The sequence below is a fragment of the Schistocerca gregaria genome, chromosome 5, assembly GCF_023897955.1.
Source record: "Schistocerca gregaria isolate iqSchGreg1 chromosome 5, iqSchGreg1.2, whole genome shotgun sequence".
In the NCBI taxonomy this organism is placed as follows: Eukaryota; Metazoa; Arthropoda; class Insecta; order Orthoptera; family Acrididae; genus Schistocerca; species Schistocerca gregaria.
The window spans coordinates 319,178,014-319,190,845 of NC_064924.1; the positions used below are offsets into that span (position 1 = coordinate 319,178,014).

The 12,832-nt window shown below is 38.8% G+C and overlaps 1 protein-coding gene across 1 annotated transcript in view; it reads right to left on the reverse strand.

Annotated features, from left to right (window-relative positions):
- The window catches only part of LOC126271963 (mediator of RNA polymerase II transcription subunit 18), a 57,761-nt gene that overhangs the window by 15,028 nt on the left and 29,901 nt on the right, over positions 1-12,832 (reverse strand). The window contains exons 3-4 of the mRNA XM_049974420.1: positions 3,215-3,313; positions 2,972-3,138 (exon numbers count right to left, since the gene is read on the reverse strand). Coding sequence (XP_049830377.1) covers positions 2,972-3,138; positions 3,215-3,313 — 266 coding nt within the window. The remainder of the gene's footprint in view (positions 1-2,971; positions 3,139-3,214; positions 3,314-12,832) is intronic.

Sequence of the window (12,832 nt, forward strand, 5' to 3'; positions counted from 1 at the left end):
TATTTTGTGAGAGATGATGTTTTATACATGGGAAATTGATTCTTTAAAGAATCAGGCTGGGGATTACTGGTTCCTACCCAATAAAGGTCTAGTATCTTAAACACTGTACCTCATCACTAGTTTTGTTTAATGGGTACACTTTCCTTATTGACTGCAAAGCACACTAGGAATCAGCTTAGATGGTGGGGTTTGAAACAGAGCAACCTGACAGCTGCTGCAGTGCCCACAGAACAGTTTTTACTCCTTCATCACATACCATACAAACAGATATGAATTTATATGTGTGAAAATGTTATCACAAGTATTTGTAATGCATTAATTAGCCTATGACTTATCCATCACCCACCTCTGTAACCAAACAAGTTTCACTCACAGGCAGCTCAGTGCTCAAAGTTGCACCAGTGTTCTATGTTAAATTTCAAACATCTCTGCAGTGAGTTCTGGAGTGAGAGCACATGTTGATCTGTTCATCAGATGAAAATGGCAAGATTGGCAGGTCCCTTGATGCTATTTGAGAGGAGTTGGACATGTGTTGGCACAGAGTTATCTCCCCCCCCCCCTCGTCATCGTCATCATCATCATCATCATCATCATCATCATCATCATCATCATCATCATCAACAACAACAACAACATGAGACTAAAATTCCGCATGGACTTATCAGTCATCTACTCTAGGGAAAGGTGCCAATGTGCACAAAAGAAAGAAAAGTTTTCCAATTAAATGGCTGAACCTATCCTAAAGGTCTCAGTTAACAGTGCCACATGATTCTTTTTATTTTAAGAAAAGTACCTTTTACTTCTTATTTCTTCATCTTTATCATACATCTGCAACACCAAAAAATATTTAATATAGAGTAATTAAATTTAGGGAATACATTTGTCTAGGTAACATAACAAGTGATTAACGGTGCAAGATCGCAGGTTATTCTAAGCACAAGATAAGCTATTATAAATGTTAAATACTGGTACATTAATAGCTGGTGTAACAGCCGGTATGTTGAATGTAAGCATACCAATGTACATACATTGTGTTATACAGGTTCCGGATGTCAGTTTGTGGGATGGAGTTCCATGCCTGTTGTAGTTGGTCAATATGGGAGTAGTTAATGCTTGTTGTGGATGATGCTGGAGTTACTGACCAATAATGTCTCATATGTTGTCGACTGGAGACAGATCTGGTGATCAAGCAGGTCAAGACAACATGGTGACACACTGTAGAGGATATTGGGTTCTAACAATGGTATGTAGGTGACTGTTGCCCTATTGGAAAACACCCCGTGGAATGCTGTTTATGAATGGCAGCACAACAAATTTAATCACCAGACTGACATATCTGGGATAACCACATGTGTAATCCTGCTGTCATATGAAATCGCACCCCAGACCATAACTAAAGGTGTAGGTCCAGTACGTCTACAACACAGATAGGTTGGCTGCAGGCCCTCAACTGGCCTATTCCTCACCAACACATGACCATCACTGGCACAGAGGCACAACCAGCTTTCATCAGAAAACACAACACACCTTCACCCTCCCCTCCAATGAGTCCTTGCTTCAAACAAGTTGCAAATGGCAGTGCTTTTGGGTCAGTGGAATGCACACTAAAGGGTTTCTGGCTTGGAGCTGTCCTTGAAGTAACTGATTTGTAACAGTTCATTGTGTCACTGTTTTGCCAACTGCTGCTCAGATTATTGCTGCAGTTGCAGTGACACACCAGTAAGTAAAACATGGTTGACTTCCCTCTATGTAGTGCCACATGTCCATCTGGAGCCCAGTCTTCTTGCAATTGGACATTCTCGTAACCACCAATGGCAGCAATCATGTACAGTGGCTACATTTCAGCCAAGTATTTCTGCAGGGTCATAGAAGGAACATCCAGCTTCTTGTAACCTTATATTACATGACCACATTCAAACTCAGTCAGGTGTTGATAATGGTGTCTTTGTTGTTTATGTGACTCGTGTGAAGTCTGAATAGACTTGATCTTTCAGATGTAGAAACATGCCTACTAGATTTTGTTTTATGTTGCACAACTCCTTCTGAGTGTTGCAGTTTTTTTTTCCTTTAGTGTATTTATTGCAGTGTATTTCAGTATTTATTTGGATCTTTTGCCTGTTTTGTAGTGATGGGAGATATAACACAGGTGCTGCTCTGTTTTATATGTTGAAAGTTTTGCCTTTCGTAGGTGACACAAAATACTACATATCAATATGACATGGAACATTTGCTGCTGAAATTAACTGTTGATGTGGCATTCTATCACACAGCAACTGTCTGGAGATTCAGTTGAGCTAAGTTCAATATTAGAACATCAAGGATAGCTGACAATGAAAGAAAAATGCACCAATGGGGCATGATTTGCACCCTCTTGTGTCAAAATAATGCACGTTACAAGCAAAAGAGATATGAGGACTAAGAAAAATCCAATCCTTGCCCATAAATATTATTAAAGCAATGATTTCTTTTCTTTTCTTTTCTTTTGAATAGTCACTTTTTCCTTAACTTTTGGATCAGCTTGTATTCCAGTGATATTCAAGTTTTCTCAGTTGCTGTGATTTCTTTCAGTTATCCTCTTAGAACCACTATTTTTATTTTCTGTCCATTTCAGCCAAACAAAACCACAAAAAATAATGTACCAGGGCACCAAGTCAGTAAGACAAGATAGCAACTACTTAAATTACACAATTCAAATACTCAGAAACTTCTATGGTGACTGATATGGTCAAGAACCTGCTATTTACAGTTTGCCTGAGGTAGATTATCTTGCTCCCTTCCTGCATCTGTGTGAATAAATTGTTCTAGTGCTGCACTGTATCAGGGAAAGTGTACTTGTAAGTTCGTGTGCTATTTACGCATATTTGTGTGAAATGGTCTGGTACACACAGTATGATAATTACCCTCTACAAGTATGTGGCACTGCCAAATACAACAGTTGCTTACACAAAATAAGTAAACTTACGGTACTAACCTTAAATATTTTGGATACAGTGATTTTCATGCGACCTTTCCGGAACATATAACCTCTCACAATGTACTCAAAATCCATTCTACAGCCCAGTTCAGTTAGAAATTCAACCACAGATGAGCTTGTGCCTATATCTATGCTATTTCTCACAATTGTGGGTCTTGATTTATCTGTAAATTATAAATTAAATAAAACAACAAAACTCTTTCCAACAGAACATCAAGAGTATTTGTAACTCATGCTCACCTATTTCAGGTTGACCAATGTAACGTAATTGAAATGGCATATCAGGATAATCCAGGGCCCGTCGAACTCTCAACAATAATGGCTGAGCACTTGTTCCACCTGCAAAAATTTATGACTAGAAGTTCAGTGCCACAATACTTACATATAAAATTTTCACAATGGTAGCCTACTATGCATTCAAAACTTCCCAAGAGATTGAAATGGTAATGGACTGCAAATGTAACGTAATTGAAATGGCATATCAGGATAATCCAGGGCCCTTCGAACTCTCAACAGTAATGGCTGAGCACTTGTTCCATCTGCAAAAATTTATGGCTAGAAGTTCAGTGCCACAATACTTACATCTAAAATTTTCATAATGGTAACCTACTATGCATTCAAAACTTCCCAAGAGATTGAAATGGTAATGGACTGCAAATTGAATGTAGGGCGTTGAAGTTGTGAAGGGAGGTTTTGACTGTATACATTAGTCAATAACAACATTGTCTGTGAGAAGAACAGTTCCACGTTCAAGTCCCAACCCCACACACAGCATAAACCAATGAAGAAGTTGAATAATGGTGCACTCACTGCTGTTGAGGGGTAGACTCATTCTGGACACTATTTATTCGGTAAAGAATACTTATTGCTCTTGCCACCACTTTTGGCCTGTATTGCTGTTGCCGCTACTTTTGGCCTGTATATTAGTGATGAACAGTTCTGTTATTGTATTAATATCGTGTTCCATTAAAACATAACATCTTCACATTTTAGAACACAATTGCAAAGTGTAGCACACTCAACTTTAGATACTGTGCCAATGTTTTCTTCTGCATCCTGGTTGCATCATACAGTGGAAATAATTTTTTTTTTTTTTTTTTTTGTAACTGTTATTTCACTGTACCTCAAATGAGTTTGGCTATGTGTTTTTGGCCATTAAATTTTAGGTATGTAACTACAGAAACCCTATTTTAGCTCCTTGGCCATATACGTTCCAGCTATCTTCAGAGTGCGATGACAGACTGAAGCTACAGCATTTGCGCTGTGTTTTTAAAAAATGAACCACATCACTGTGCTTGCAGGTAGCAAAAACAGTGCATAAATTGAACCCGTGGCTAGGCGGTCTACCCATGCTGGGATATCAGTGTATCATTGTGAGCTGCACTGTAGTAATATCTATGTGAGTTTACGAAAGGAAGCAGCAGATTAAATGATTTGTCCAGGTTGAAACTGCTATCTCTTCTATTATTATTATTATTATTATTCTTTCTTTTCACAGACGTTATGTCTGGTCAAAAATGGAAAGTGGCGCGGACTTTGATCAAGTGTGACTTCCTTTTAACTGTACAGTATATGTTACATTGTATTTAGTAACTTCCGGGTAAATGAACATGTATCAATAATTACAGAGTTCTGTAGTTATATATATACATTTGGATGTAGCTGTATTGTGTTGATGTACTGGTGGATATTGTGTGGTATGACTCCTGTAGTTGATATTATAATTGGTACGATGTCAACTTTATCCTGATGCCACATGTCCTTGACTTCCTCAGCCAGTTGGATGTATTTTTCAATGTTTTCTCCTGTTTTCTTCTGTATATTTGTTGTATTGGGTATGGATTTTTCGATTAGTTGTGTTAATTTCTTCTTTTTATTGGTGAATATGATGTCAGGTTTGTTATGTGGTGTTGTTTTATCTGTTATAATGGCTCTATTCCAGTATAATTTGTATTCATCATTCTCCAGTATATTTGTGGTGCATACTTGTATGTTGGAATGTGTTGTTTTATTAGTTTATGTTGTATGACAAGTTGATGATGTATTATTTTTGCTACATTGTCATGTCTTCTGGGGTATTTTGTATTTGCTAGTATTGTACATCCGCTTGTGATGTGATCTACTGTTTCTATTTGTTGTTTGCAAAGTCTGCATTTATCTGTTGTGGTATTGGGATCTTTAATAATATGCTTGCTGTAATATCTGGTGTTAATTGTTTGCTCCTGTATTGCAATCATGAATCCTTCCGTCTCACTGTATATATTGCCTTTTCTTAGCCATGTGTTGGATGTGTCTTGATTGATGTGTGGCTGTGTTAGATGATACGGGTGCTTGCCATGTAGTGTTTTCTTTTTCCAATTTACTTTCTTCGTATCTGTTGATGTTATGTGATCTAAAGGATCGTAGAAGTGGTTATGAAATTGCAATGGTGTAGCCGATGTATTTACATGAGTGATTGCTTTGTGTATTTTGCTAGTTTCTGCTCGTTTCTTAAATTGTCTAACTGTCCATAATGTAGGTTTTTTTATGTCAATAAATCCCCTTCCCCCTTCCTTTCTGCTTAATGTGAATCTTTCTGTTGCTGAATGTATGTGATGTATTCTATATTTGTGGCATTGTGATCGTGTAAGTGTATTGAGTGCTTCTAGGTTTGTGTTACTCCATTTCACTACTCCAAATGAGTAGGTCAATATTGGTAAAGCATAGGTATTTATAGCTTTTGTATTGTTTCTTGCTGTCAATTCTGTTTCCAGAATTTTTGTTAGTCTTTGTCTATACTTTTCTTTTTGTTCTTCTTTAATATTTGTATTATCTATTCCTATTTTTTGTCTGTATCCTACATATTTATAGGCATCTGTTTTTTTCCATCGCTTCTATGCAGTCGCTGTGGTTATACAATATGTAATCTTCTTGTTTAGTGAGTTTTCCCTGGACTATGCTATTTTTCTTACATTTGTCTGCTCCAAAATCAATATTTATATCATTGCTGAATATTTCTGTTATCTTTAGTAATTGGTTGAGTTGTTGATTTGTTGCTGCCAGTAGTTTTAGATCATCCATGTATAGCAAATGTGTGATTTTGTGTTGGTATGTTCCAGTAATATTGTATCCATAATTTGTATTATTTAGCATGTTGGATAGTGCGTTCAGAGCAAAGCAGAACCACAAAGGACTTAATGAGTCTCTTTGGTATATTCCATGCTTAATCTGTATTGGCTGTGATGTGATATTATTTGAATTTGTTTGGATATTAAGCGTGGTTTCCCAATTTTTCATTACTACGAGGGTCAGTCAAAAAGTAATGCCTCCTATTTTTTTTCTACGTTTAATTGTCAGGAAATTTAAATGCAATTACATAGGTTGAAAACCACAACATTGAGGATCATTTTGTCATTTTTCAATGTAATCTCCGCCCATCTCTACAGTTTTGGTCCATCTTTGAACAAGGGCATGTATCCCAGCACGGTAAAAAGCACAGCTCTGCTTCCTAAGCCATTGACGCACGGATGTTTTGACGGCCTCCTCATCTTCAAAATGAATCCCACGATGAGCTTCTTTTAGTGGCCCGAACAGATGGAAGTCTGATGGTGCCAGGTCAGGGCTGTATGGGGGATGAGGCAAAACTTCCCATCCAATTTTGACAATCTCGTCAGAGGTGTGACGACTGGTGTGTGGTCTTGCATTGTCATGCAAAAGAAGAACATCTGCCATTGATTTTGTTGGGCGAACTCGCTGAAGACGTGCTTTAAGTTTTTTGAGGGTTGTGACGTATTGAACAGAATTTATTGTGCATCCCTGCTCCAAAAAATCAACCAGAATCACACCCTCTGTATCCCAGAAAACTGTTGCCATAACTTTCCCTGCCGATCGCACAGTTTTGAATTTTTTCTTCCTCGGCGAGCTTGTGTGACGCCACTCCATTGACTGCCTCTTTGATTCGGGTTCAAAAAAATGCACCCATGTTTCGTCCCCGGTCACAATTTTTTTCAGAAACTCATCTCCCTGCAAACGGAAGCGCTGCAAGTGTTGGGAGGCTATTGTTTTCCTTGCCTCTTTATTCTGATCGGTTAACATTCTTGGAACCCACCGTGCACAAACTTTTGAGTACCCCAATTGTTTAATAATCGTGATCACACTGCCTTTACTCAGAGAAATAATGCGACACACTTCATCTGCAGTCACCCGACGGTCACCACGAATGATGTCATCAACTTGCTGAATGTTGTGTGGAGTCACTGCACTCACCGGCCTGCCGCTCCGCTTTTCGTCAGTCAACGGTGTTTGCCCTTCAGCTTCCTTACAACGACGAACCCATCGTCTAACAGTGCTGACATCCACTGTCACAACACCATACACCTTCTTCAGTCTTTCATGAATGCGTATGGGCGTTTCACCTTCTGCATTCAAGAATTCAATCACACAACGCTGTCTCAAACGAACATCGATGTCGGCCATCTTACAAACTTCTGCTGTGCTGCCACCTGTTGACACAGAAAGTTACTACTGCAGTGGATTGCAGAAGAAGGTTTGAGGAATGGCGCCAAATTCAAATTTTTCACTTAACTTAATTTTTTTAAGTAGAAAAAAAATGGGAGGCATTACTTTTTGACCGACCCTCGTATGTTTAGGAACTGTATCAATTTAGGATCTACTTTGTGTATTTCCAAAATTTGAAGTAACCATGAATGGAGTACACTATTAAAAGCTTTTTGGTAATCAATGTATGCATAGTGTAGCGACCTTTGTTTAGTTTTAGCTTGATATGTCAACTCTGCATCTATTATCAGTTGCTCTTTACACCATTGTGCTCCTTTGCAACAGCCTTTTTGTTCTTCATTTATAATTTTGTTCTGCGTTGTATGTGTAATTAATTTCTGTGTAATGACTGAAGTTAATATTTTGTATATTGTTAGTAGGCATCGTATGGGGCGATATTTTGCTGGGTTTGCTGTGTCTGCTTGATATTTAGGTTTCAGATAAGTTATTCCATGTGTAAGTGTATCAGAGAATGTGTATGGGTCTGCAATGTAACTGTTAAATAATTTATGATGATGTAAATAAAATAGAAAGAAACTACCACATAGGAAAAATATATTAAAAACAAAGATTCCAAGACTTACCAAGCGGGAAAGCGCCAGTAGATAGGCACAATAAATAAAACACACAAACACACACACAGAATTTCTATTTTTCGCAACCGACATTTTCTGCTTGTGTCTGTGTGTGTTCGGATGGATATGTGTGCGTGTGCGCGCGAGTGTACACCTGTCCTTTTTTCCCCCTAAGGTAAGTCTTTCCGCTCCCGGGATTGGAATGACTCCTTACCCTCTCCCTTAAAACCCACATCCTTTTGTCTTTCCCTCTCCTTCCCTCTTTCCTGAAGAAGCAACCATCGGTTGCGAAAGCTAGAAATTCTGTGTGGGTGTTTGTGTGTTTTATTTATTGTGCCTATCTACCGGCGCTTTCCCGCTTGGTAAGTCTTGGAATCTTTGTTTTTAATACATTTATTTTGTTGTGTATGATTGTGTTGATAGTTGTTATTGTTGTTTCGACTTGTGGGTTATTTGGTGGTCTATGCAACAATGGTCTAATGTCTGTATTTGTATCTTTGTATTCTATATATGTCAGCTGAAATTTTTCTTCTATATCTAACATGAGCGTCACTTTGTGTTCTATTTGTGCTTGTTCTGGTGGCTGTCTTAAGATTTCGTTTTCCTCTGATTGTTTAATTGGTGCATGTTGTTCTTTGTTTGTTTGCTCTGGGATGTTTGAGTCCATTACTGTATTTTCTTCTTCTTCTGATTGCACATTATTTTGTTCCCGTATTTGTTGTACTTGTTGTTTGATGTTTTCTAATTCTGACTGGGGTATACTGTTATTTTTTATTATTACATGGATCTGATCAGCTAGTCATTGTTCTGTTAAAAATTTTAATTCTGGGTATCTGGTAATAAATTTTGTGTATACTTGTGATCTGTATCCAGTTGTGTCGGTTCCTAAGATTGTTGCTTGGTAATAACAGAACATGAGGTGTTGGTTAACTTCATCTGACCATCTCATCCTCTGTCTTTGTTTTCCTTCTAGGGTGGTTGCAGGAAGCATATCCTGCAAAACACCTCTATTTGGATTTAAATCATTTTCTGTGTGGCTAGCAGTGTCGTTACCATTGTCGACGGGCTTAGGGTTCAAGTGTCGTCCCTGACCATGACAGCGCTTGTCCTAGGCTTCATTAGTTCTGTCCTGAACCAACTAATCTCACTAAAACGGGGGTTAGCCTTATTAGTGGTTTGTTCTTTTCGTCGCCTTTTATGACTGGCAGAACATAACAAAGGCCTACTCTTTTCTCGGGCCTCCACGGGTTTATTATTATTATTATTCACCAAATGAATTTCAGTTGGTTTTTTCATACTGCACCAGTGTCAATGCAGCGCTCTCCCGCAACTGATGTATTGGGCCATAAGAGCTGGGTGTATCTACAGTGTTCCATGCACTTTTCATTGACTTTACAAATCATCTGCCCAATGTAAAAGGGGCCACACTTGCAGAGGATCTTGTAAACCCTAGCCTTGCAGAACTTCAAGTTATCTTTGATGGAACCCAAAAGTATGGTTGTCTTCAGTGAAGAGTGAAAAATCACTTTACATTGAGCTTGGTGGGGATCTCACCTATTGTTCTGACAGACTTCCCACATATGACATGAAAGCCATGGATTTAAATGTCTCTCTGTTTCTTCCATTCCTTATTTCCACCTTAGATTTTCTTCATAGTGCCTTATGTCTCTACTCTGGAGAAAACCATTTGCTTCAAGAACTCCGTTTAAGAGTAGAAACTCATCCTGCAAACTGCTCTCATCAGTATGTGCTCTGTGAACCAAAGTTCTGAGAACAATCATCGCCTGGTGAGGGTGGTGGCAGTTATCTGCATGTAAATACAAATCCGTACAAGTTGGCTTCCAATAAACTGTGACTCCCGAGGTGCCATCATCTTTACAATAATATAAAACATCCAAAATTGGAAGCTTTTCAATTTAAATTGTAAACTGAATTTTACTGTGGATAGAATTTAGAGGGTTTAGAAATTCCGGTGGTTCCTTCTCACCATGGGGCCACACAACAAATGTGTCATCAACATATCTCCAAAATATTGTGGGATTCAAAGTTACAGATTCCAGTGCCCCTGAAGTTCACAGGCATAGCACTCCTAATAAGCGCTGTCTGCAGGATGAGCTCATACACATAAAGGCAGGTTTTGAACCAAATTGCCATCTCACAACAGAGGCATAAGACACTATGAATAAAACCAGTGGTTGACACAAGAAATGTGGAAGAATATAAGGAGGGATTAAAATGCACAGCTCTCTTGTCATATGTGGGAAGCCTGTCATAAAAAGTAGATCAGATCCTCATCAGCTGCACTTCTGGGTTCCATTAATAATCACTTGAAGTTCTGCAAGGCTGGAATTTATAAGATCCCCAGCAAGTGTGGCCTTTATTACATCGTGCAAGTTTGGAATTTATAAGATCCCCAGCAAGTGTGGCCTTTTGTACATCGTGAAAATGATTCTTAGTCCATGAAAGCTGCATTGAACACCATAGGTACACTCAGCTCTTACATCCCTCTAAGTCAGCTGTGACTGGCCACTGAATTAACATAAGTCACTCTATGCAGTATGAGAATGTTTAAATACTAGCATTTACATCATCTTTTTGGGACTCAGTCATGAAAGAAGCAGCTGAAATTAATTTGGCAAAGAATTTAATTAACAGAGATATTGGTTTCGATGTCAACAAATCATTGAATTTGACACGTTCTTTAAAAGCTCACAAACACATCAGTAGACTGCAGTTCTTAGGGGTTATACATCAATATCCCAACATGAATCAATCACACACCCACAGGTTGAATTTATGCACAAATTTTTGCTGCCAAAATTGTCTTTCATGCTTGTGTACCTATGGCTCCATGTGCTGTGGTGTGGTCCATGGTTTAAAAGGACGGTGTGAGGTCTGTAGCTTCAGTCTGTTAGCTGACTTTGAAGATGGTCATAAGCAGTGATTGATTTGCAAAAAAAAAGAGAATTTGCCTGGTTTATACATTTTATAAACCAAAATCCTTGAATAAGATTTTTAAAGAGGCTGGTTCTGTTGCCATCAAGGAGAAGATCTGATTTACCCATCAAAAGCTGGACTTGGTTTTTGAACAACTGAATCACCTGTATTTGAACATGTCTGTGGAGTTATCTTCCATTTCATGGGACTGTGTTGTTGGTATGGCAGGAGCTACAGGGTTTCTGTACAGTAATGGGACTGGTCACCAAGTAGTGCTCCAGTCTCCAGTAGTGGGCTCCCCAGCATGTGATTTGTGATCTTCTTTCTTTTTTTTGTAGGGTAAACTATGCAATACACCAAACCCCAGTCACTTCCAAGCTCTGACACAGTGAGGATCACGTGTGGCACAAAAGCTGTTTTTGAGTTTTTGTTATGGAAGAAAACATGAAAAATGGAGTGTCTGCTGGAGAATCACTGTGCGATTAAATTTTGTTTTCACCCGGGGAAAACCGTTTCTGAAATGCTTGCTTGGTTAAGGAAACTTACAAAGATGATGCCCTGTCAAGGACCCAGGTTTTCTGGTGGTTCAGTGACTTGAAGAATGGACAGGAGAATCGTCGAAGACATGGAGCGATTTCAACAAGGCATGGAGCGACCTAGATGACCTCCAACGAGTGATTTGGATGAAAATGTGGCCATAGTGGAAAATCTCCTGGACTCCAACCATTGTTTAAGAGTAAGATTAATTGCTGTAGACCTCAACATGTGCATAGCAATGGTTCACAAAATTATTTCTGGAAATTTGAACATGTGGAAGGTTTGAGTGAAATTGGTGCCAAATGTGTTGAGCGATCGACAAGAACAGCAACAGGATGACGTATCCTGTGAGATATTTGAGCAATTAGAAGGTGATTTGGACTTTTTTGGACAATACAATGGCTGATGATGAACGATGGGTGTTCCAGTATGGGCATACCTCATACTCCCTGCATCCTAAAAATGAGAGGATGTCAAAACTAAAGTCAATGTTCACTCTCATTTTTGAACAGCGTGTGTGTGTATGTATGTGTGTGTGTGTGTGTGTGTGTGTGTGTGTGTGTGTGTGTGTGCGTGGGGGGGGGGGGGGGGGGGGTTGCACAAAGAATATGTACCTTTGTACCTCCAGGATGAACTGTCAATGCTGTTCCTACAAAGAAGCCCTTGTGCGCCTGCACAGAACTGTCATATGCAAATCTGATCATTAGAAGCTCTACTACGACAACATCCCAGAGCACACCACCTTTGTTGTATTTATCTACTTGCTCAGATAGGTGTTGCAATCTTGTGAAAACCACCATGCAGTCCCAATATGAACCCACCAGACTTTTTTCTGTTCCCAAATCTCTAAAGGAACCAGGAAGGTTACCATTTTGATGAAGTTCTTGCCATTCAATGGTTTGTCAGAGTCTCTGAAAGGGGTTATAACAGCTGACTTCTAAGGAGCCTTTGCTCTGTGGGAATCACATTAGCAGCAGTTATTGACATCCAAAGAGAGAGATTTAAATGCAAAGGTTTGTGGGAAGACTGTCAAAAAATTATGTTGGAACATCATCAAACACAAAATTAAAGAGACTATTTTGAAGAATTTTAACAGTATGAACTGATCAAATCAATAAATTATATTTACAAGACCCAGTATTATTAGTTTACGGACAAACCCTGTATATAAGTGTCACAGAGAGCTGCAGTATGTAAAATTTGCCAGAATACTCAGATGGTGGAGTTTACAGCTGATAAAAGTAATGCCTCTGTTTTAATGTCTCATGATAAT